The sequence below is a fragment of the Microcaecilia unicolor genome, chromosome 13 (assembly GCF_901765095.1).
Source record: "Microcaecilia unicolor chromosome 13, aMicUni1.1, whole genome shotgun sequence".
NCBI lineage: Eukaryota > Metazoa > Chordata > Amphibia > Gymnophiona > Siphonopidae > Microcaecilia > Microcaecilia unicolor.
The window spans coordinates 28,156,480-28,182,935 of NC_044043.1; the positions used below are offsets into that span (position 1 = coordinate 28,156,480).

A 26,456-nucleotide genomic window follows, 5' to 3' on the forward strand; every position below is an offset into this window, starting at 1 on the left:
ATCTAGCCCCGTACAGCCACATGCAACAGACCCTCCTTAGTGGAAGAAACAGGACATACCCAAGGTTGGCCATCCACTAATATATACTATTCTAGCAAAAAGACACTTCATGCAATAGACAATAACTAGAATAATTCATACATCAAATTATCATCTGTAATTTACTTTTTAATTAAAAGCCCAGATTATCATATTGCAATCTTTTAGGGAGAGGGGCTACACAGACATTTTTAAACATTGAAATCAGTTTAGTTCCAGTAACCAATGAAACCTTGAGCAGTGGTGCTTTAAAAGTGATTAATTGACATTCCTTGTCTCAGTTTCATACACATCACTTCATCAACATAGACAGAGTTATCCTTCACTTGGATCTCCTCCTCCAGAGACAGCTGGCTCCGGTTCAGGCCTTTTAATTCAATTTCAGCTTGTGCCAATGTGTTGTGTAACCTAGGATGAAGGAAGACACATAAACTCTGCTTTATGAGATGCAGAGGATCAACTTTAACTTCTGAGCAAAAATTGGGTGAGGAGGGAGAGAGGATGGGAATATACAAACAAGCTCTTCATGTGAATATATTTGCAATACTGAAATGACACCTAGCAAGTTAATTACAGCAACTAATCTAGAAGAAAGGATCTAGACAGAAAGGATTTGGACTTTTAGCTCAGGCCTTTTCAATGGAAGCTCAAGGTAAGTTACATTAAGGTACAATAGGTATTTCCCTATTCCCAAAGGGCTTAAAATCTGTCTGCTAGAATTATTAATTATGTACATTACTGTGGTAGCACGTGCTAATGCCTGTAACATGCAATATTTTACCTCAGATTTAATTTCGTATAATGAAACCTACCCCCTGATATTCAGTCGGTGGTGGTCTGCATTTTTTACAGTGCTGTCGGCTAAATTAGCCCTGTTATATTCCATCTAGCACTAAATATCTTGAACTGGCTGGGCAGGTGATGGCAGTCAGTTGTTATTAGGGTCCCAGACGATATCCAGCCAGGACCCATATGACAGGGGATCTGCCTCGATACTAGTGTTGCTTGATTTCTCGGCAGCCTTTGACACCGTGGATCATAATATCATGCTTACAAGACTGGCAGAAATACTTTGTACCTTAGGCAATGGAGCATTAGACGATTTGCCCAAAGTGAACAATTGTACAAGCAAACTCTTATGGAAAAGCACTCGAGGAGATTATAAGTTACTAGTAAAAAAGGCCCGATTCTGTAGGCAAGGAAACGGGCCTTAGGCAGGCAATTCCCCCCCCCCCCTGTACTATGGCCCCCTCGAACCCACCCCCTCCCGCGAACCTGTTGATCCCCCCCCACCCCGGAACGCCGAAAACTGCCGCCACCGTCGCCGCCGTTGTTGTGCTACCTTCCCTTCCCGTAGGTTGTTCAATCATCTTCTTAGAAAGTTTAACTCCGTGCGTCTGACGGCAGATGCACGGAGTTATACTTTCTAAGAAGATGATTGAACAACCTACGGGAAGGGAAGGTAGCACAACAACGGCGGCGGCAGTTTTCAGCGTTCCGGCGGGGGGGGGGAAAGACAGGTTCGCGGGAGGGGGTGGGTTTCGAGGGGGCCATAGCGCGGGGGGGGGGGGGTGACAGCTGATTCCGAGGCAGTAGGAGGAGTAGGGAAACACGCTGTGCGTGTTTCCCTACTCCTCCCCTTGCCTTGCAATCAGCTGTGTTGACGTCAGTGACGTCCTGCGTGTCTGCCTCGCAGACCACTTGCAGCCAGGGACCCACGGTCCCAAGCATGGAACGTTGGAGGTGAGAATTATTATATAGGATAGGCAGCGCATTTTCATAGTTGAAATTTGATAAGCTATTGGACTCTTGTATAACACACATCTGGGCCGATATTCAGCCAGAAGCGGACAGTGTTTCTTGTTTCGCTGCCAGCGCTAAAACCAGAAATTCAGTGCTGGGCCCTGTGCTGGCTTTGGCATTGAATTTCTGCTTTTTTAAAAGCTAGCACATAAAGATAGAACAGCTATTTAGTGGTCTTATTTATGTGTTAAACATGGCCACTTAGCTCTGAATATTGGGAGGTAACCGGATTCCGTCCCTCAAATACCCCTGATGTAAACGGCTTCCACTTTGGCGTTAACCGGTCATTTTCAGCGGAACTAACCAGTTAAGTGCCACTGAAAATGACCAGATAGATGCATACAAGCGAGTTAACCCGTCGGTGGCCGTTCTCGGCAGGCTAACTCTCTTTTGAGTATCGGCCAGATTAATGCTGTAGCAGATTTGCTTGTGATAAGGACTCATTTTGGGCTCAGCCTTTCAATCTGCTCCATCTCTTGTTAACCCAAGTTCCATGGGCATCATCAGGCCCAGGACAGCACTGCAGTCCAGTGATGCCACTATGGTCCTTACCTCTTCAGATTTTTGGTGATCTCCTGAACCTCACTAATTAGTCTGTACTGCACTGGGTCTCGGCACAGTTCTACGTTAGGTCGCAGGGTCCTTGTCTCAAGGCGTGTGTGGGCCACTTTGGTAGGTCCTTCCTTATCAGCAATGGCCTTCTTCAGGGCCACAATATTCTGCTCCTGAGAAGCAATCTCATCCATTACCTGCAAATCAAAATCAAGTCAAATGGTAAAGGCATGGTGTGGTTTTGTAGCACTCAGAAATCTACATGCTCTTCTTGCTCTCATGATGTCAATTACAGGAAAATTTTCAAGGTAGATACATTTTGAAAGGTACAATCATTTTGAATGTGAAAAGGGGAGATAAGCCTTTTTTTTAAAAATGCTTCAATGTTGGTATTTCCTGGCCAGTGGAAATACATCCCGCATGCCCACTTTTGCTGCTATGCCTCTCAGTAGTACTCATTAGCTAACTTCCTTCCTGTGTATGAACAGGTGGTGAGGGTGATAGAGCAGTGGGGAGAGATTGTAGTGATAAAAGGAAGCAAGGACACAGTAGCTCTGACATTATTCCTCCCTAGTTAATATGAAACTGTTTTTTCCCTAACAATAAGACTACCAACAATGTTTATTCAGGACAGGTTTTTTTTTTTCAGACAATTGTGTGTCTTTACAATGCCAGCAAAAAAAACTACTAAAATTGTAGTTACATAATAGGGAAAGGGGATGGCATTTGATATACTTAATTTTATAATTTTAAGATTGATAATGTTACTTATTCTTTGGATTCAACAATGAAAATGTTGGGGATCTTAATTGATCACTTTCTTTCTTTTGATTGCCAAATTTCCAAAGTAGTCTCAAATGTCTTTAATTCATTGTAGAAACTTTAAAACCATTCTTTTCACGGTCAGTCTTTTGCACTTTAGTTCAGTTGTTAGTGTTAACCAAATTTGACTACTGCAATTCAGTTTATACAGGTATTAAGCAGGGTCTCCTAAGAAAACTACGAACTGTACAAAACGCGGCTGCCCGCCTTATATATAGATCGCCGCATTACGTTAAAGCCTCTCCTCTTCTTAAGGATCTACATTGGTTACTTATCAATGAAAAAATTTCATTTAAGCTCTGTTTTCTTGTTCATCTGATTCTTTATGGTATCTTACCATCTTATATGATAGATCTCTTTAGGTTTTCACCACAAAATGCCACCTCATCATCTAGAGAAAATCTCATATTATATTTCCCAAGTTGTAAAAACTTAACCTACAAAACTATTCATAATGCTCATTTTTCTCACCAAAGTATCAAACTCTGGCACTCATTACCTAAGTATATCAGACACTCAGTCAATTATATGTCGTTTAGAAGTTAAAACCCACTTCTTTAGATCTGTGTTCAGCTAATATGAAAAGACATTTTTAAATAGTTGTATTCTTGTATTAATTGTCGTATAATGTTTCTTCTTAATTTATGTAAGCCACATTGAACCTGAGCGTTCTTGGGAAAATGCGGGGTAGAAATGTCATAATTAATAAATAAATATACAACTTTGTGTTTATAATCAAAGTGGTTTACATATATTCAGGTACTTATTTTGTACCGGGGGCAATGGACGTCTCTGGGGCAGGTCTCTGTGGCTGATCTCTTATCTGAAGGGGATGAGTTAAAATGTTCTGCTTCCTTACAACAAAATCTGGGGATACAACCTACTGAGATTTTTGCTTATTTACAGGTTTCACATTATCAGATCATAAGAAAACTACAGACAGCACAAAACACGGCTGCCAGACTCATCTTCGGAAAAACACGCTTCAAAAGCGCAAAACCCCTCCTAAGAAGCTTACGTTGGCTTCCTATTAACGCTCGCATAACATTCAAAATATGCACCATAGTCCACAGAATCATCTACGGACTCGCACCAGATTACATGACGGAACTTATCGATCTACCATTTAAAAAAACATGATGAGAACAGCAAAAACCTACCTAACCCTTCACTACCCCAATTGCAAAGGTATAAAATACAAATCTACAAATCTTCACATGCCACCAGCCTCTCCTTTATAAGTACATAAGTACATATGTAATGCCACACTGGGAAAAGACCATGGGTCCATCGAGCCCAGCATCCTGTCCACGACAGCGGCCAATCCAGGCCAAGGGCACCTGGCAAGCTTCCCAAACGTACAAACATTCTATACATGTTATTCCTAGAATTAAGGATTTTTCCCAAGTCCATTTAGTAGCAGTTTATGGGCTTGTCCTTTAGGAAACCGTCTAACCACTTTTTAAACTCTGCCAAGCTAACCACCTCCACCACGTTCTCCGGCAACGAATTCCAGAGTTTAATTACGTGTTGGGTGAAGAAAGGTAAAATTATATATCATACCTGATAATCAATCCATAGACTGGTGGTTGTGTCCATCTACCAGCAGGTGGAGATAGAGAGCAATCCTTTTGCCTCCCTATATGTGGTCATGTGCTGCCGGAAACTCCTCAGTATGTCGATATCCAAGCTCCATCCGCAGGACTCAGCACTTAGAGAATTACACCCGCAAAGGGACACTCTGCCCAGCTCACCACCGCCGAAACGGGGGAGGGGAATTAACCCAGCTCATCCCCACACAAGTGGGGGAGGGGAATCCGTCCAGCTCATCCCCGCGGAGCGGGGGAGGGACACCACACCCGCCGATGCGGGGGGATCTGGCTTATCCTGCAACCGCGGGAGGAGCTGACTGACCCTAACACCGCCGAAGCGGGAGGGGTACAAAGCTGCCCTACAACCGCCCGAAGCGGGAGGGAACGCCGGCAGAATTTAGGTCTCAATCCAGCCCCGTAAAACGGAGGGGAGAGGAATGCAGCAGCTCACTGTAACACAAACTCGTCTCAACTCTTGAAGAATCCAATTGAAAAAACTTGAACACGAAGTCCTCCTGAACTGAAGACTAAACTTGAACCTGAAATGCAACCAGAATACAAACAGTAGAGATATCTGGGAGGGGCTATGGATTGATCAGCTATGATTAATGGAAAGAAAATTATCAGGTATGATACATAATATTACCTTCCATATCATCAAGCTGATCAATCCATAGACTGGTGGGATGTACCGAAGCAGTACTCACCCAGGGCGGGACATTGAAATCCCTGACCGCAACACTGAAGCTCCAAACCGGGCCTCCGCCCGAGCAGCCACAGTCAAGCGGTAATGCCTGGAGAAGGTATGGGCCGATGCCCAAGTTGCCGCCTTGCAAATCTCTTCCAAGGAGACGGACCCGGCCTCTGCCATCGAGGCCGCCTGAGCTCTAGTGGAGTGAGCCTTTAGCTGGATAGGCGGCACCTTCTTTGCGGCCACATAAGCCGCTGCAATGGCTTCCTTGACCCATCTTGCCACTGTAGGCTTAGCAGCCTGCAGACCCTTACGAGGACCTGCAAACAGGACAAACAGATGATCCGATTTCCGGAAATCATTGGTCACTTCCAAGTATCTGATGATGACTCGTCTCACATCCAGATATTTGAGAGCAGAGTATTCCTCTGGGTAGTCCTCCCTACGAAAGGAAGGGAGACAGAGCTGCTGATTCACATGGAAGCGAGAAACAATCTTGGGCAGGAAGGAAGGCACTGTGCGAATAGACACTCCTGCCTCAGTGAACTGCAGAAAAGGCTCTCGACAAGAGAGCGCCTGGAGCTCGGAAACTCTTCTGGCTGAAGTGATAGCCACCAAAAAGACTGCTTTCAACGTCAGGTCTTTCAGAGATGCCCTTGACAAGGGTTCAAAAGGCGGCTTCTGCAAGGCTCTTAGCACCAGGTTGAGATTCCACGCAGGCACCACTGAGTGCAGAGGAGGGCGCAGGTGATTAACTCCCTTGAGAAAGCGCACCACATCTGGCTGCGAAGCCAGGGAAGCACCCTTCAGGCGGCCCCTGAAGCAAGCCAGAGCCGCTACCTGGACTTTAAGGGAACTGAGCGACAGGCCTTTCTCCAGACCTTCTTGCAGGAACGCCAACACTGAAGAGATTGGAGCAGTGAAGGGAGAAAGTGAGCCTGCTTCACACCACGCTGCAAAGGTACGCCAAACCCTGGCGTAAGCAGTAGAAGTAGAGCGCTTCCTCGCTCTCGGCATAGTGGCGATGACCTTGTCTGAGAAGCCCTTCTTCCTCAGACGCTGCCGCTCAATAGCCAGGCCGTAAGACCAAAGGGGGAGGGATCCTCCATCACCACGGGACCCTGATGTAACAGGCCCTGCTCCACTGGCAGCCGCAGAGGGTCGTCCACTGAGAGCCTGATCAAGTCCGCATACCAGGGACGTCTGGGCCAGTCCGGACCCAACAGGATTACCCGGCCCGGATGCTTTGCCACCCGGTCTAGCACCCTGCCCAACATGGGCCAGGGCGGGAACACATAGAGAAGCTCCTGTGTTGGCCACTGTTGGAGGAGAGCATCTTGGGGGAGAAGTTCCTCTTGAAGGAAGAGGGGGCAGAAGAGCCCGACCTGCCCGGGCGGTACCGACGGGCTTCCTGAAACCGTCCTCTGAAGGTACCGGGACGAGTACTGACCCGAGCCCTGACCTCTGGTAACCTCTTGCCCTTAGACGTGCCGAGATCGGTCACGATTTTGTCCAGCTCGACCCCAAAGAGCAGCTTGCCTTTAAAAGGCAATTTAGCCAGGCAGGACTTAGAGGCGTGGTCAGCAGACCAATACTTCAGCCAAAGCCACCGCCGCGCAGAGATTGTCTGAGCCATTCCTTTAGCCGAGGCTCTCAAGACATCATACAGCAAGTCTGCCAAATAGGCCAAGCCCGATTCCAGGGCCGGCCAATCAGCCCTCAAGGAAGGATCCGAGGGGGAAGCCCGCTGTACCATAGTCAGGCACGCCCTAGCCACATAGGAGCCGCACACTGAGGCCTGCAAACTTAAAGCAGCCGCCTCAAAGGACGACCTTAAGGCCGCCTCCAATCTTCTGTCTTGGGCGTCCTTTAGGGCCGTGCCACCTTCCACCGGCAATGCCGTTTTCTTAGTCACCGCAGTGATTAAAGAATCCACGGTAGGCCACAAAAAGGCCTCACGTTCACCTTCAGGCAAAGGATAGAGGCGGGACATAGCCCTAGCCACTTTGAGGCTCGCTTCCGGGACATCCCATTGAGCTGAAATCAAGGTGTGCATGGCCTCATGCACGTGGAAGGTTCTAGGCGGGCGCTTCGTCCCCAGCATAATGGCGGAGCCAACAGGGGCTGAGGGAGAGATGTCCTCCGGAGAGGAAATCTTCAAAATGCTCATGGCCTGCAAAAACAGGTTGGGCAAATCCTCTGAGCGAAAGATCCGCGCTGCCGAGGGGTCATCCGCTCCATCCGAGCGGGGATCCGTCTCCTCCAAGGAATCCCCAAAGGACCGTTGGGAGAACTCTGATACGCTGCCCTCATCTACATCGGAGGAGACAAAGTCCTCCAAGGCCTGGGAATCCACCCGAGGGCGTTTACTTCCGGGGGCCTCAACCTCTTTATCAGATGAGGGAGCAGGGGCAGCATTTTGCATAAGGAAGGCCTGATGCAGCAGCAAAATAAACTCGGGGGAGAAACCCCCCCGACTGTGCACTTCAGCAGCCTGGGCCACAGCCCTAGATGCACCCTCAACCGGCGCTCGCAAGAGCGGGGGAGAAACATGCTGCGCATCCAAGATGGCGTCCGGCGCGACACTCCGCGAAGGAGCCGCACGGGAAGAACGGCACTTAACTTTAGCCGCTTTTATGCCGTCGCCCAAATTAAGGGTGTTCATGGCATTAACGTCTCCCACCTCAAGGGCGGCCCAAGAAGAAGCCGTCCGAGTAGCGTGGCCGGCCAAGATGGCGGAGGCGAGCAGCGGGGGATGGGCGTTTATGGCGGGAAAAACCGCCAGACCAGAGGAAGAACCGGGACACTCATCGGTCACCAAACTGTCACCCAACAAGGGCGAATCAGGCTTTAAGACCCCCGCATCCCCTCTAGGAGCGCACACGCGATCCGGGGAGCGATTCTTTGCGCCCTCACCCTCCGACGCCATAGGCCACGTGGAGATCAATCTGGGAACCCCCTGCCCGCTATAAAAAGGTAAAAATTACCTGCTTTCCGCTCCGAGCTGTAACGAACTGGTGTCCCAGTGAGTAGCTGCAATAAACGTTTAAATAAACGTCGAAATAAACGCCTTTAAGGACGTTCAAAAATTTTTTTTTTTTTTAACGGAGCCAGCGGGAGGGGGGAGAAAAGGAGGGACCTGGTACCACCAGGTTTGCACTTGCTCAAGAAGAGCCCTCAACCCCAGGCACTCAACAAAACCTAAAAATTAGGCTTGGAGGCCTAGCCAAAGCTGCTGCTGTGTGTGACCACCACCTGCTGAGATAGAGAACATACTGGAGGAGTTTCCGGCAGCACATGACCACATATAGGGAGGCAAAAGGATTGCTCTCTATCTCCACCTGCTGGTAGATGGACACAACCACCAGTCTATGGATTGATCAGCTTGATGATATGGAAACATTTCTCCGATTTGTTTTAAATTTACTACACTGTAGTTTCATCACATGCCCCCTAGTCCTAGTATTTTTGGAAAGCATGAACAGATGCTTCACATCCACCTGTTCCACTCCACTCAATATTTTATATACCTCTATCATGTCTCCCCTCAGCCGTCTCTTCTCCAAGCTGAAAAGCCCTAGCCTCCTTAGTCTTTCTTCATAGGGAAGTCGTCTCATCCCCGCTATCATTTTAGTTGCCCTTTGCTGCACCTTTTCCAATTCTACTATATCTTTCTTGAGATGCAGAGGCCAGAATTGAACACAATACTCAAGGTGCGGTCGCACCATGGAGCGATATAACAGCATTATAACATCCTCACACCTGTTTTCCATGCCTTTCCTAATAATACCCAACATTCTATTTGCTTTCCGAGCCACAGCAGCACACTGCAGAAGGTTTCAGTGTATTATCGATGACGACACCCAGATCCCTTTCTTGGTCCGTAACTCCTAACGTGGAACCTTGCATGACGTAGCTATAATTCGGGTTCTTTTATCCCACATGCATCACCTTGCACTTGCTCACATTAAATGTCATCTGCCATCTAGCCACCCAGTCTCCCAGTCTCGTAAGGTCCTCCTGTAATTTTTCACAATCCTATCACGAGTTAACGATTTTGAATAACTTTGTGTCATCAGCAAATTTAATTACCTCGCTAGTTACTCCCATCTCTAAATCACTTATAAATATATTAAAAAGCAGCGGTCCTAGCACAGACCCCTGAGGAACCCCACTAACTACCCTTCTCCATTGTGAATACTGCCCATTTAACCCCACTCTCTGTTTCCTATCCTTCAACCAGTTGAAGGCACACAACTTTGGAACTCACTACCCAAAGACCTGAAACTCACAGAAAACTACCTACAATTCAGAAAAAAAAACTGAAAACACATCTTTTCAAGAAGTCTTTCCCCCCTGGATCTGCCTAATCCCACACCACCATACATCAAGAAAAGTTCAGAAATGGAAAACAGTAATATTAACCTCTCTCACAATATGCTAATATATCAACCTAAGCGTTTATTGTACTTCTGTATTATTTATTTATTTATTAGGATTTCTTTACCGCCTTTTTGAAGGAATTCACTCAAAGCGGTGTACAGTAAGAATAGAACAAACATGAGCAACAGGCAATTACAGCAGTAAAAATATTCAAATAAGAATACAAAGTATGGCATAGAATACTACTTACAATGTGAACACAATATGTAATATAACATTTTAATTAACAGCGTAGGGTATAAGCAAAGATGGAACACACAGATAGGCAAGAGGCATCAGAGAACAAGGTGACCAATTCAAAGAAAGCCGGGCACGAAGTCAGAGAGATGTACTAGACTTCTACAAATCTAAATTTTGTAACCGCCTTTTTAGCAATATGTAAGCCACATTGAACCTGCCATACGGTGGGAAAATGTGGGATACAAATGCAATAATTAAATAAATATTACTTGGTTCTTGAAAAGCAATTGCCCTCGGGACCTTGCTACTACATTAGACAAATTTCTTTGCCCCATCTGATCAGCCACAGACCTCAGTTTCTGGCTTATATAAACTATTTATGAAGGTCTCTCCTGAGAAGACTTGTGACACTATCATTGTAAAATGGAACATGGAACGTGGGGTTTGGTTACAAAGGGCTGACTTACATTCATACAGCGAATTCCATTCATGATTCATAATTCAATTCATAGGGAATGTCATTTCCACATTCTAACTAGATCGTATTTTTCACAGAGGCAAGCATTTTATGCTAGGTGTGTTATTTCTTCTCAATGCCTTAAATGTGACACCCAGGATAATAAATTCTCCCATGCACTCTGGCTTTGTCCATTGGTTTGTGGTTATTGTATAAAAATGTTGACCTTTCTTGAGGGGGCTCACGGGGAAATCCATTACCTCATCTCCAGTGGTGGTTCTTTTTGACAAAATGGAATGTTGTGGCCCCCTTACTAAATTCCAACGGATATTAGTTTATTAACACGTGTTTCATCGGCAAAAAACATTTGCTGCAAAATTGGGTGTTGGACCACTTACCTACCTTTTGGCATTGGAGGAGTACTGTTTAGACCCTGATGGTAATAGAATCTCGAGATGCCTGTCTCACAGCTAAATGTAAAAAACTTTTCTGGGCTATATGGGGAGAGTATATTCAGCAGCTTCCTTCACGTGCAAGCAGTCTCATTCTCAATGATTTGAATTTATAGCTAAGATGACCATAAGACCATAGGATCTTTTACTGAGCTGAGGGCGGGAGTTAGGGGAATGGAGTAGGGTTTGAGGGGGTTTGTTATGGTTGTATCATGCTGTTCATATCAATATTCTGACAGAGGGTTATAAGAATACAAACTCTCCACAGTCACTTGAATATTGTCGATTTCTTTGCTATCATATTGATACAATCTTTGGGGTATGTTTACTAAGGAGCTAAATTAGCGTTTCTAACGCGCCCTTAAATTTAAGGCACATTAAACGCTAATGCACCTATACATTTCTATGGGTGCGTTAGCGTTTAACACGCGTAAACCATTGACACATGTACTCATAGCACAACTTAGTAAACATAAGCATTTGTTTGGTTCTTTTATATACAATAAAAACATTGAAGCCTAAGACAAATAGTGCCTAAGTAGGTGCCTACTTGCTCTTTTAAACCAGGTGTTCTGCTATAAAATTACCCTCAGGGCAGGCAATTGTCATATAGCCCTGCAATTTAATATAAATAACCCTTTTACATGATTGAATGGCTTTGCAAATAGCTTGCCAGATGCACACTGGGGAATGCAGCAGAAAATCTATTTCCAGGAGAATAAAAACAAGATTTAAGTTGTGCTAACTTCTGAGTCCTTTTTCTCCTTACCTTTCCCAAGTGCATCTCTAGTTTGGCCTTGGCATCCTTGGTCTCTTTTAGCCTGTTCTCAAAGGCGAGGTTGACTGTCTTGTACTGCTTATACATGTCACTGTATGTCTGGAATAGGATGCTGTCAATTAATGCCCTGAGAGCCAGGGAATTATTCTTCTGCTTAAATGCCTTCACAATATTAGCGTTAGAAAAATCTTCCCACTCTTTCGGAGTCACAGAGCTGAGGTAAAACAAAACAAGCATCCAGTCCAATACACGCCATAACATCTGTTGATCCATGTTATCCTCACGTAGGTTTTCAGTTCTTAAAGCTGAACTAGCACTCTATCATAATGGCTTCATAAGTTGTTGTTCTGTAGCAGTGGTCTAGACACAAGGGGATGACCTAGTGGTTAGACCAATGGGCCACAAATTTACACAGGGAATGGGGTGAAATATTATAATAATATTAATAAACTCAACATTCTTTTTGCATTCTATAGCACAATGGAGTTATACATTCACAAGCATATTCTGGACTTCAGCATCTTGGTCAAGAAGGCACAAAGGAAGCAATGTTCTCAGTCTCGGGGGGGGGGGGGGGGGGGGGGGGAGGTGACAGAGGGCAGAAGTGAGAGAGAAAATATGCTGGTAGGTTCTGCTATAGCAGCTTCCAAGCCAGCCTGGCCAGCATCTGGATGCAGGCCTAGGACTGTAACTCAGCCACAGAAAAGAGGAACCACTTTTGCAATCAGACCATTTTACACAGAACACTAAGATCAGAATTCTGATGTGCAGGTCAGAATATGCACAATTCTAGCAGTATTTTACAAAAGGCTCTGCCAAAGGTGAAGCTTTTATACAATACCCATGAGGACATGCAGGATTGCACATACTTTGGCTGGCGCCACAGCAGAAGTATCCATGTCTCAAATATACATATGAAAAGAACATGCAGCACCAACCTAGCAGAATCCACGTGCAAGAGTTGGGACATCCATGCAGAAGTAGCGACCTCACAACTTCCACATGTACCTGTATAAGTGCAGCCAACTAAATAGTGAGGCCACAATTTTTATTGTGCTTCATTTTGGAGGTAGAAATAAACAGTGAGGGGTGAAGGAGAATTATGGAAAGCCCTGGCAGCAATGAGCACTTAAAAAAATATATCTGCACATGCTTTTGAACTGGTGTAAAAACTGACCAGGAAATTTTTTTCCATTAACCCCCTAATTCTATATATGGTGCTCAAAAATTGCATGCACAAATTGAGCATGTGCCCAATTTCAGCACACAATTTAATTGGTAAATGAGCCACTTAGACCCAATAATTGGATGCTAATAATCAATTATTGGTGCTGACTGGCATTAATTAAAATTTACTTGTGCATCTTCAGGCACCAGGATCCACGTGTAATTTTTACATATGGATCCTAAAAGGGGCATGGCCATAGGAGGGGCATGGGCGAATCAGGGGCGTTCCTGGAATTTGAGCACAGTTTTACTGAATAAGGGTGATCCATGCCTAATTTAGGAATGTGGATTTACATCAGGGTTCAGCTGGTGCTAAACACTATTTTATATACAGCATCCAACTTGGAGCGTCATTTATAGAATAGCGTTTAGCACACATGTTTTCGTCACCAATTATGGAATTGGGTCCCAAACGTGTATTCCCTTTGTAAAATGGAGAATACATGTGTAGATTTTTGTCCCAATCAATCCATATCAAGCCACACCCCCCACAATGCCCTTGAAATCTCTGTGTAGTGTGTTCTCTACATGTAAACAGTGACTTTCTGAAATCGCCATTTGCACATGCATGCAATCTACATGTGCAAATGCTGCTATATACATGTGGAGAATCTTGTAAAATAAGCTTCTCAGGGGAATAAGAGCGAAGGTTATGAATATACAGATCTGCAGTTCACAATCTCCAAGAGTTACGTTTGCCAGTTCAGACAGAGTGGAAACTGCTTACTTGCCCTGAATCTTCACAACATCACTCGCATAACGAATGTCCGGTGTGTTGTTTGTCAGTGTACTGCAGTAATCATCGATTGAGAAAGCAGCGAACTTGTCCTGCAGGTCCTTTTCAAGGTGGTACTTAGCTGACCGATTCAGCCTAAGAAGGACAAAATCGGAGAGCGCCACTGTGAAACCCCGTTTCTGCCCAGATGGAAAACTATCATCTGATGAGATGCACTTAACTAAATAAAACAAAGACAGTAAATTTTATAGCTGATATTTCTGTTTTTTTTAGGGGGGCATTGAGGAAGCTCCTGAAAAATAATGTAAATAAAAAAAAAACAGCAGCCTTGGTAATAAAAACAAAATTATTTTTCTGAAGTTCATTTTCATAGTTGCAAGATTTTATTCATTCAACTAAACATTATATGGATTCTCTAGTTTTACATTCTCTAATACAGGGGGGGGGGGGGGGTCCTCAAATACAGTCCTCGTGGTCCACCACCCAGTTTCTTTTTCAGGATTTCCACAATCTATTTGCATGCAATGGAAGCAGTGAATGCAAACAGATCTCAAATATGTACCTCAACATGTATACGCTTGAAGAGAGGAGGGAGAAAAGTGATATGAAAGAGACGTTTAAATATCTCAGGGGCATTAATGTACAGGAAGAGAACCTTTTTCAAATGAAGGAAAACTCTGGAATGAGGGGGCTCATGATGAAGTTCAGAGGAAATAGATTTAGGAGGGATCTAAGAAAGTACTAATTCACGGAAAGGGTGATGGAAGCGTGGAATGGCCTCCCAGTTGGAAGTCATGGAGACGAGGACTGTGCCAGAATTTAAGAAAGCGTGGGTCAAGCACATGAGATCTCTTAGGAAAAGGAAGAGTTAGTGGTTACGGAGGATGAGCAGACTGGATGGGCCATTTGGCCTTTATCTGCCGTCATGTTTCTATGTTTATTTCTATATATTCATTCTGGAAATCCTCAAAAACCAGGCTGGGCTGCGGACCTCAAGGAATGGATTTGAGGATTCCTGCTCTAATCCATTCCCTACTCACTTTATCACCGTGTCTTCTAGAACAATCTTATAAAACACATCACTAGAAACAGGAAGGTTCAGGTACAAACTAAAGGGCTCGTTTACTAGTGTACGTTAACCGATATAGGGCCGTTTTATAAAAGTGGGTTAAGCTTCCGGATTCTATATAGGGCATCCAAATTTGAGCATGGATCCTAGATCCATGCTCAAACTAATTAGTTAGTTACACATGGATCTGCCCTGCATCCTTATTCTATAACATTCACGCCTACATTTTCTGGCGTGCAAATCAAGAAGGAGCATGTCCATGGGAGGGGCATAGGCAGACCAGGAGCATTCCCAGAATTTAGGCACAATGTTACACAATATTGTCATATCCATGCCTGAGTTAAGCGCCGGCATTACACCAGGTTTCAGCAGGCATAAATCCAACGCCCAACATCAGTCATGAAATCCGCACTAAGCTAGCATTCTGCAAAGGGCTGTTTGCAGCATACTAGTTTAGCGTGTATCTTTTTGGTGCCTGACTTTGAGCACCTGAATCTGTCCCTTAACACACATACAACAAACAGTACTCCTGTTCTATATAAATTACAAAATCTTTATTACTGAAAACAAGTCAGTGCATTAAAAGAATTACTAAATAATATCCCTGCAACTCACTCACACTGCCATCCACACCAGACTTACACCCTGATCACATATGTAAATCCCACAAAGAACATTGAACATAAACCCTAAATTGCAGTTTCTTCAGTCTCTGTGTATCATCAGAGCACAATCTCAATAAAGATCAGTCAATGAGCCCTAAAAAAACAAGGGTACACTAAACCCAGTTCTTAATAATTGTAGAAAATGTTGAACATTGCTGATCTTTGTATCCAACAAGTTCTCAAGTGAAAAAAGAAAAAAAAACTCCACTGCAATATAAAGTCACTGTTCTTATCCCTGTGATAAAAAAAACCACAGAGAAGCACTGGGAATTGCAAAGTCACACAAATCTTCTGTGATCCTCCTGCACACGATCAAACCTTTAAATTAAAGGCAGCCAAAAAATGCTTCAGGTAAGTGGGAGGCTTCCAGGGATAAGTAAATTAAACCCACATAGTTGGTATACTCCAAAGTTCCCCAATGCGAGACCACATTTTGTAGCTGTTCCTCAGGGGGAACCACCCCTTATCACCAACGGAACTAATGTCCAGGCAGGAAATCCCAGCCCCACCTCCAAGCTTCCAGTACTGTTTGTTGTTGATGTTTTAGGTACCTCCTATTATATATATATATATCCCCTATTAGGATTAAGACCTTAACACACATAAACAGGCTACCATGTGACCATGTTAACAGGTTTTGTTAGCATGCAGTAAACTATGTGCAACTTAATTTTTCTGATTTTCTCCATTGAGGGCACGCCAGGGGCAGAGAGTGGACGTGGAAATGTTAGCCTGCTACACTTACTACACACTAAGTGCTTGCACAAAAATCCCTGGTGGTCCAGTGGACTGCCTCCCAACCCTCCCAAGCACCCCCCCCCCCATGCCTCTCGACCCCCCAACCCTCACAAAACAATTGGCTGGAGGTCCAATGGACCCCATGCCCCCCCATCTCCTGACCCCCTCCTGAAACAATTCCCTGGAGGTACGGTGGACCCAGAACCCCCCACGCCTCTTGACCCCCCTAAACAATTCTCTGTTGGTCCAGTGAACCCTGCACCTGTGCCCCCTGAAAGAATTCCCTGGTAAACCAGTGGAGCTAGGTTGCCCATCTAGCACCCCCCACCCCCACGCAAAGATTTACCCTGATAGTCTAGTGACCCCCCCCCCCCGTCCATATCTTAAAGAAGCTGGAGGCAGGAGAATAGGAGCAATACCTCCTCACTCCTGCCGCGGGACACGCCACTTCCAAAATGGCAGTGCCCTGCCTTTTCCTAGTGCACTCTGGGATGCACTGGCCAGGGCTAAGCACTATATAAGGAGAAAAATTCTTTTTATGGTGTTTAGCCCCACCCAGTGCATCCCAAAATGGGCACTGCCATTTTAGAAGAGGTGGGGCCTGAAGCAGGAGGGAGGAGGTGTTGCACCTGCCCTCCTGCCTCCAACTTCTTTAAGATATGGGCAGGGGAGGGCAGGGCAAGGGAGGGGTTATGTTACACTCTGTTCCACTCCTCCAGAGGTGCAGCCTGCTTGCACAGGGTATGGGCATTTGAGGATGTGGCGGCCATCTTGGATGTGGTATCTTGGGGATAGGACGGCCATCTTGGAGATGGGCGTCTCAGGTTGTGGCAGCCATCTTGGAGATGGGCAGCTTCAGGAAGGAAGCCCATATTTGGGCGTAGGGCATCTCTTCTGATGGAGGCAGCCATCTTGGATCAGCTGCACATGTTGGAACCTAATTTCCTACACTATTTAAAGCCCTGCCTCCAGTCCTTCCTTGCTTCGGCTTCTAGTGCTTAGAGGTTGTGGTCTACATCTGTGTTCTACAGCCGGCTATCTTTGTTTCTGTGATTCCTGTGTACCAGACCCTGGATTGTTGCCTGACTACGTGCTGTGTTGCTGCCTGCCTGGACCTCGGACTGTTTCTCTGACTATTCGCTGTGCTGCTGATTCCTTGGCTCCTGGACGGTGTCTGCTCTCCCTGCCTGTTGGGTCAGTGGCCGTGCAACCCCTCCGGTTCCGGAAGTCCTGGTGGCCGCCTGCACCTGGGGGCTCAACTCTCAGGGAACGGCAGTCGCTTCCCAGGTGAAGCTAGGGGTTGTCTGGCTGCCTGACCGAGTGCTGTGTCACTCCATCTTCGCTGTGCTCAGTCGGGGCACAAGGGCTCACATTCCCAGACATAACAGGTTACTAGACCACCAGGGTAAATCTCTGCTGGGAGGGGGGCAGCCCAGGTCCACTGGACCATCAGGGAATTGTTTCAGTTGTGCAGGGGTTGCGGGTTCCACCAGACCATCAGGGAATTGTTTCAGGGGGGTCACCGGGAGGGGAGAGGTAGGGAGCACAAGCAGGCAGCCTTTGCAGCTGCCTGTTTGTGCTTCCCTCCTCTCCGACAGCTCCAGAGCAGTCATAAAAGTTTCTCAGTAAAGCTAGGTGCTCTGGAGCTGTGCATCGCCTGGGATCCTCATTAGAGTACTAATGAACTCACTGTAATACATTTGCATGGGGTTCTCGGTGGCTGCTAACGGCACACGTTAGAGCCACAGAAAACCAATTTGTGCATTACTCGCTAAATAATGTTTGCTTTAGACTGGCTACAACTAGTCTAAAGCAAATGTTCCTAGCACGGTAAGCTTTGTACATCGGGCTCTGAATGAGTATGTGAACCACAGGGTTTCAGGACTGATGAGAGGTTGAGCGAAACAGGCTGAAGGCAGCAAGAGACTTTAAGGGAACCTCAGGTTGGACAGGGAAGGGAGGGATGACAGTGCTGGGCTGTGCCAGATCCTAGGGAGGGGAACAGGGATAGTGAGGGCTGAGTGGCTGGGGTTGGGCTAGAATAGAAAGTGCATACATAGCCTCCAACCAATTTCAGCAGGTGTTTGCTAGGTATCAATAGAAATAGACAAAAAGTGAACTCTTGTTAAGTCAAGCTCAGCCCTTCCCCTCCTCTTTGATGCAAGATAGGAGAAAAGGGGGAAACAGCAGAAGGGAAAGGTCTAGATAGAGAGCAGATCAGCAATTTTTGTTCTACTCTATCCACTGTAGCCTCACCCCTCCCTTCTTGTTCTCTGTCTGCTCATAAAACCTCAGATGTCACTCCAAAAATTGTTGTACTCTAGACAATTACCCTGACTGGTAGTTATCTATGCCAGACACTGGGAATGTATTTAATATTCCCTGTTATACCTAACAAGGTTTTCCCTGGTGGTTAGACTCAGAAGTAGAACAGATGCATTCTGTACCTGATCTGCTCATTGGTCTCTTCCAGTGTACGCCGAAGCAAAGCAATAACCCCTTCAATAACTTCCACTTCCTTTATAAGCTCTCGTTCTACTTCGTCGTGCACCAAGTCAACGCCAAGACGCCTCTCTCTGCCCAGTAAAAAAAAAAAAAGAAAAAGACAGTTTTTTATTCTTTTCTTACTGACAGCCTCTCGGCCACTTGTATGCTCTATTCTGGATATCAGATAAATGACAAAATAAGTTTACAAGAAAAAACCCAACAACTTTATTTTACAACTGCAAGGGGAGCGTTCATAAGGAAAACAACAGAATTCAGAGGGCAGTTGTGTGACTCCAGCACAGCACTACACCTTAGGGCCTGCTCACTTTAAAACTATGAATATGCAGTGCAGGATGCTGAAGCAAATAGCAGCAGTCAATGACCTGCTGTGTGCTGCCCCCACTGCCGCAACTTCCTGTTGGAAGGGGTGAGACACGGTAAGTCTTTCAGCACCGGCATGGGCTCAAGGTCCTGCACCATGCGCCCAGGAGAAGGGATGCAGACCTGGCAAGGGTAAGTGAAGGGAAGAGGTGGGACAGATGACAGACATGTTGGGATGGGGGCAGGGGTATGGAAGGTAAGGGAAAGGGAGATGCTGGACACGGATGGGGAGGGCAGAGACGGGGAAGATGCTGGAGGGGAGAGTGGTAGAGAAAAACAGATGCTGGACATGGAGACAGTTGTGGGAAAGGGAAAGAAAGATGCTGGCCATAGATGAGGAGGGAAGAGGCGGGGGATGCTGGACATGGAGGGAAGAGTGGTAGGGAAATGCAGATGCTAGACACGGAGAGAGTGGTGGGGAAGGGAAGGGGAGATGCCAGACATGGGGGGGAAGGAGGCTTGAGCCACCTCTAGAGGGGTACATGGCTGAAGGTTCATCTACAGCATCAATTACACTTGGGTCAGCCCTGACCTTAGTATTTGATGATTAAGCGAAAAAGCAGAAAAGCCTAGCTTTAGAAATGCTTGCAGCTTAGTACCTGTTGAGAAGGCACTGTTGAGCTATGTTTAAGGGTTCCATGCAGCCCTCCAAAGCTTTCTCCAGCCGCACTTTGAATGCCAGTAGGACATTAATTTCATTAACAATATCGTTTAGCTTATCATCTAACTCCTTCTTCCAGAATTGTATTTCTTCAATCCTCTGCTCTGCAACAGAAGGAACATTTGTAAAAATTAATTAGAAATACAACCAAGTAATGAGCCTTGTTTAACCAAGCCTTACATATATATTGCTGAGTTGTTAAACCACAGATAATTCCAAATGAGCCACATCAGAGTATCCACCATTACTATTTCAGTTAATATCTTCAGGGCAACTTTACATTGGTTTTCTGGGTGGTCTCCTGTAATATTTCCTATTTATTTTTGTATTACTGATCTCTTGTTTTTTTTTTTTTTTTTTTCTTTTTTTTGGGGGGGGGGGGGGGGGTTGCCTCAAGATCTTGCTATTTTATTTTTCATGGTAGTACATGCAAGGCTCCTGACAGAGTTTGTATTATTTTTACCGGGTTCAATATTAAAAAGCATCAATGAGTATTCTGGAAACTGCACAGGGTCTTAGGATCCCTGTGTAACACTGAAATACTACATACTACAATATGAATGTGTGTTTAACCCTTTAGTGTCCAATGTTCCCATAATAAGCCATATGGGAACGATTGATGGGAACATTGACACTAAACTTAATCTACATGCTTATTGTATTAATCAGAGGCATCTGCCACCTAAGTGCCTTCATAAGGTTGAAACCAGTTATAGATCAAAGGCTTGAAAAACAAAGGAACAGGAGCGGACCAGGCCCCCTTTCAAAATAAAGAAAACCCAGAGGATCCAAGATTGTGGCTAAAATATCTGTTATTAGACGTACACACAAAACCCATAATGAACTGGTATAAACATCCATCTAAAAGCAAACAGTCACAGGAGCAAACCAAATGGACTCAAATATCCACTAAAAGGAACCACGCATAGAAACAAACAATTGGATCGACACAGATCTGAAATATGGAAAGGATTCATACAAAATAACATGAGTAACATAGTATATGATGGCAGATAAAGACCTATATGGTCCATCCAGTCTGCCCAACAAGATACACTTATTAGACATGATATGTGATCCTTCTATCCATCTCACAATGCAACTCATCCACTGTTGAAACCAATTTGGTTTCAACACTGTGTGCTCTCCTGACCCCATACTGATATGGGTTCTCAATTCCACAAAATCATTAAGTGGGTCCAACATCACCTTCTCAATAATTTTTGACACTATCATTAATACCGAAATTAGATGATAGGTCTCCACAATGATAAATCTAACTTCAGATTCTTTAGCGGGGGCTTAATCATTGCTTGCTTCAACAAGGATGGAACTACACCCATTCTAAGGGACCTATTAACAATCATTTTAATTGGTAATGCCACATCTTCTGCAAGCTGTTTAATAACCATCGAGTTACATGACCCCATCATTGCCTTATGACCGAATTATGGTCACCATCTCTACTTCATTCATTGACCAAAATCAGTCCACACATCCACATTATCTCCAAACTATTCGCTGACCACTGTATAAAGACAACACCAACTCTCTTTCAAATTCCATGTTTTTCATCATATAGTTACCACACTCTTTAGATTCAAATGCTAATTCTACTGGGACTCATTGCCCACCAGTCAAAGCATGCACTGTATAAAACAGCTCCTTGTATCTACTAAAACAACTCCCAAACTATTTGCTGATAAAAATCATTCCATACAATATTGCAAATTCCTAAATATTTCTTCAATTCAGTCTATAATTTTCATACCCCTGATTTCCTCCCACACTCTCTCCATCTGCCTTAACTCCCTCCTCAGTGTAAGCAAAGCACCATATTTCCGTGGACATGAGACATAATTCTCACAAACTACTCAAGCATGCATTGGTTGCAATGCCACCCAGTGATTCTAACAAGAATCATACCACAACTGTACCATCTCATCACCTCCCCATGTACATCAAACTCCAGTTTAGGAAACTATGACTTTTTTTTTTTTTAAGATTTATCATCTCAAGCTATAAACGAACCTGTACCAATCACAGCCCATCAGATTGTCCCTGGTCCTATGTACTATTCTATACATCGTGCCTAACTTTAGGTGCGCTAATTGGACGTGTCTAGATTTTAGACACTATTTACAGAATCTTACCCTATAATGTGTACAGTGCTGCATATGTCTAGTAGTGCTATATTGAAATGATTATTATTATTATTAGTAGTAATGTGTAGGTTTCTTAAAAGTGATTGTATGGTCTAGTTATTAACAGGAGGGAATAAAGGATTTCTCCCCCTTATTCCCTGGAGCATATTTCCCCCTCTAATTTGAAAATAAATAAGAACGCTGTTGTTAATTAGCTGCATGTCTGTGTGCAGGTTTCCAAAATGGCAAGTGGAGGAGTGATCTAATGATTAGAACCAGCAATGCCCAGTTCAAATGCCACTGTGGCTCCTTGTGCTCATGGGCAAGTCAAGTAACCCTCCATAGCCTCAGGCACAAACAGATTGGAGCCCTCGGGGGACAGGAAAATATCTATTGTGCCTGAATAAGACAAAAAAAGTGCAGCAGACAGACATGTAGACTGTAGGTTTTCAACATGTATCTTTGTTAAGGGGTTGCTCCTACTACTCCTGCAGATGCTTTTCTAAAATAATACCAGAATTGTACACATCAGATCAATTCTGATTTCTACATTCTATTTAAAATGGGGTTACACACTACAGGGTTTCAGCAGGTTTTCATTTCATAGGGGTACTTTTACATGGTGCGATAACCGCCTTATTTTCGAAAGTGATGGGCGCCCATGTTTCGACCCAAATCAGGAGATGGACGCCTTTCTCTGGTGGGCGCCCAAGTCGGTATAATCGAAAGCCGATTTTGGGTGCCTCCAACTCCAATCTGTCGTGGGAACGAATAAAGTTGACGGGGGCATGTCGGAGGCATGGTGAAGGCGGGACTGGGGCGTGTTTATTGGCCGAGCAGAGATGGGCGCCCTCAGCCGATAATGGAAAAAGGAAAAGTGTTTTTAGCGAGAAGTTGGGTCACTTTTTCTGGACCCTTTTTTCTCACGAACCAGCCCCCAAAAAGTGCCACAACTGCCCAGGTGACCACCAGAGGGAATCGGGGATGACCTCCCCTGACTCCCCCAGTGGTCACTAACCCCCTCCCACCAAAAAAAAGAACTTTAAAAACTTTTTTTGCCAGCCTCAAATGTCATACCCAGCTCCATCACAGCAGTATGCAGGTCCCTGGAGCAGTTGTTAGTGGATGCAGTGGACGTCACCCAGGTGGACTCAGGCCCATCCCCCCCACCTGTTACACTTGTGGTGGTAAATGGGAGTCCTCCAAACTGCCCCCAAAACCCACTGTACCCACATCTAGGTGCCCCCCTTCAGCCATAAGGACTATGGTAATGGTGTAGAGTTGTGGGCAGTGGGTTTTGGCGGGGATTTGAGGGGCTCAGCACCCAAAGGAAGGGAGCTATGGACTTGGGAGGTATTGTATTTTACTTTTTTTTAAATTGTTACAAGTGCCCCCTAGGGTGCCTGGTTGGTGTCCTGGCATGTGAGGGGGACCAGTGCACTATGAATCCTGGCCCCTCCCACGACCCAATGCCTTGGATTTGTTCATTTTTGAGCTGGGCACCTTCGGTTTCCATTATCACTGAAAAACGAAACCGCCCAACTCAAATCCACACACATCCGATGCATTTGCCCGGCACAAACCGTATTATCGAAAAAAAAGATGGGCGCCCATTTTTTTCAAAAATACTGTCTGTCCCGCCCCTTCACGTACCCGTTCTCAGACATAAACGCCCATGGAGATGGGTGTTCGTGTTCAATTATGCCCCTCTAACTGATTTAGCAGGCACTAACAATTAGGGACAGTTTTACTAAGGCACGGTAGGCCTAATGAATTACAAACATAAGAACATAAGAGTAGTCATACTGGGTCAAACCAATGGTCCATGTAGCCCAGTATCCTGTTTATAAACAGTGGCCAAGCCAGATCACAAGTACCTGGTAGAAACCCAGATACTAGCAATAGCCCATGCTACCAATCCCAGGGCAAGCAGTTGCTTCCCCTTGTCTGTCTCAATAGCAAATTATAGACTTTTCCTCCAGAAATTTGTCCAAACTTTTTTTACACCCAGATACACTAACCGCCGTTACCACGTCCTAGAGCTTAACTATTCGTTGAGTGAAAAAATATTTCCTCCTACTTGTTTTAAAAGTATTTCCATGTAACTTCCTTGAGTGTCCCCTAGTCTTTGTACTTTTGGAATGAGGAAAAAATCAATTTACTTCTACTCATTCTACACCACTCAGAATTTTGTAGACCTCAATCATATCTCCCCTCATCCATCTCTTTTCCAAGCTGAAGAGCCCTAACCTCTTTAGCATTTCCTCATACGAAAGGAATTCCATCCCCTTTATCATTTTGGTCACTCTTCTTTGAACCTTTTCTAATTCCGTTATATCTTTTTTGAGATACAGCGACCAGAACTGAACACAATATTCAAGGTGCAGTTGCACCATGGAGCGATACAGACGCATTATAGTATTTTCGTTCTTATTCACCATCCCTTTCCTAATAATTCCTGAGCAGAAGATTTTAGCGTATTATCTACAATGACACCTAGATCTTTTTCTTGAGCACTGACCCCCAAGGTGGACCCTGGCTTCAGGTAACTATGACTCGGATTATTCTTTCCAATGTGTTTCACCTTGCATTTGTTTACATTAAATTTCATCTGCCATTTGGATGCCCAGTCTTCCAATTTCCTAAATTCTTCCTGCTATATTTCACAGTCCTCACATGTTTTAACAACCTTGAATAGTTTTGTATCATCTGCAAATTTAATCACCTCACTTTTATATCTGTGACTCCAAAGGATGTACTAGCAATCAATACTTTTATTATTATTCTCCAAATATATGTACAATCAATTCCTTATGGGAGTACAGTACCACAACTACACATAAGGTTCTTCTGTATCTGAGTCTCCAATGTTCTATTTTAGGGTCTTTTTCACCCTCACCCAAATTACCAGCTAAAGCACTTAAAGTTATAAAAGACCCAAGGGTACTTATGAGAACGCAATAGGATTACTTGCCAATTGATTGGTTTCTCAAGGGAGTGCACCATAGGAGCAGTGGGATCTGGTATTACAAAACAGCAGTCTACTGTGGGACCAAGATCTGCCACCCTTCACTGCCCACACCATGGAGAACATCACTGCCACCAGCCATGAGGTTGAAAGCGAGATGGGTGGAAGAGGTGGGGGTCACAAAAAGGCACCCAAAAGGGAGAGAGAGAAATATAAACATGGAGAATGAAAAGGGGGTGGGACAGCAACCCAGATATACTGATATAGAAGTAACACCAGAGGTCACAGAGTGAGGGAAAGAAATTGGGGGGGGCGGGGGGCAGAAGAGAGGTGGAACCAGTAGTGTCTAGTGGTGACTAATTCATCACAGTCTTGGGTGTAATTATAGAGATTCATTCAAGTTTCATAGTGTTGAAACCTCCTCCTCTTCTCTTAGCTTATATATGGATACCGACCAACATTGCCACAATAAACCTTTTGTATTTTATTTCTTAAGAGATTCACCCTACCCTCTATTTGAATTTCGGTAATGTATTGTGGTTCTATAATTACAGCAATAACTCCTTTATTGTCCCACCTCCTTACCTATCCCTATCCTTTCTATCACACCTTTCTATCCCATTTACTCCTGTTCATTTGTCCTATCACATACCTCCTTTGCTGATTCTGATACTACAGATTGTATTCTCTTGTTACTATGTAAGCCGCAGTAAGCTTGTGATGAGCGGGAAGCGCGGGGTACAAATGTAATAATAAATAATTAGTGAACCAGTATTATGATAAGCCATGCTAGATTACCTAGTTTCTTGTTGACATCACTTTGGGTTTTTTGAGTTGTTCTCTCAGTTTCATCCACCAGCCTCTGACTCTCGGCTACCACTCTCTCTGACCTTGAACGCTGCTGCTCAGCCGTGGAATACTTAGTTTGGTTGGCCAAGCTCACTCATGGGAAGGAACTTTGGAGGAAGCTGGACTATCTTGGCCATGCTTTTTAAACCCTGGATACAAAAGCAAAATAAAAGGCAGTATTAAATTTCATAATATGTTCCTTGAAATCCCCCCCCCCCAAAAAAAAACAACAGAAGGGTCGATATTCAGGCAGTGGCAGTGCGTATTGTTTTTTAGCCATCACTGCCATTATTCCCAGATATTCAATCTGGGCCATGTTCGGGCAACGGCACTGAATATCCAGGTTTATCTGGCCGATTATCTCTTATGTGGTTAAGTGCAATATACAGCATTTAATCGTCTAAGCAACACTGCATAAAGATAGGACTGACTTTTATGTGGTCCAATTTAATCTCAAAATTTAGGTGGTTAAGTGCTGAATATTGGTACTTAACCATATAAGTGCTGACTCCACCCCCAGATCGCCCATAAAATAGCTGCCTTTGAGTTTAGCAGTCTGTGGTGGTATTCAGGGCCGCCGAGACTAGGCCAGGCCCAGGACAAGGCCATCCCTGGGGCCACGCCCCTGCAGCCCTCGCCACCCCCCCCCCCCCCGAGGTCACCGCCGCTGCTCCCCTGTCCACCCCCCCAGGTCGCCATCGCTCCCCCCAAGATCGACGCAG

The 26,456-nt window shown here is 44.9% G+C and overlaps 1 protein-coding gene across 1 annotated transcript; it reads right to left on the reverse strand.

The window, feature by feature from the left end:
- On the reverse strand, positions 1-25,871 carry TEKT1 (tektin 1). The gene is given in 8 exon segments (XM_030185792.1): positions 1-447; positions 2,395-2,591; positions 11,801-12,023; positions 13,764-13,907; positions 18,692-18,820; positions 19,712-19,877; positions 25,684-25,826; positions 25,828-25,871. Coding segments are annotated over 8 exon segments (1,206 nt in total). The 3' UTR covers positions 1-287.
- Positions 25,872-26,456: the final 585 nt, after the last annotated feature.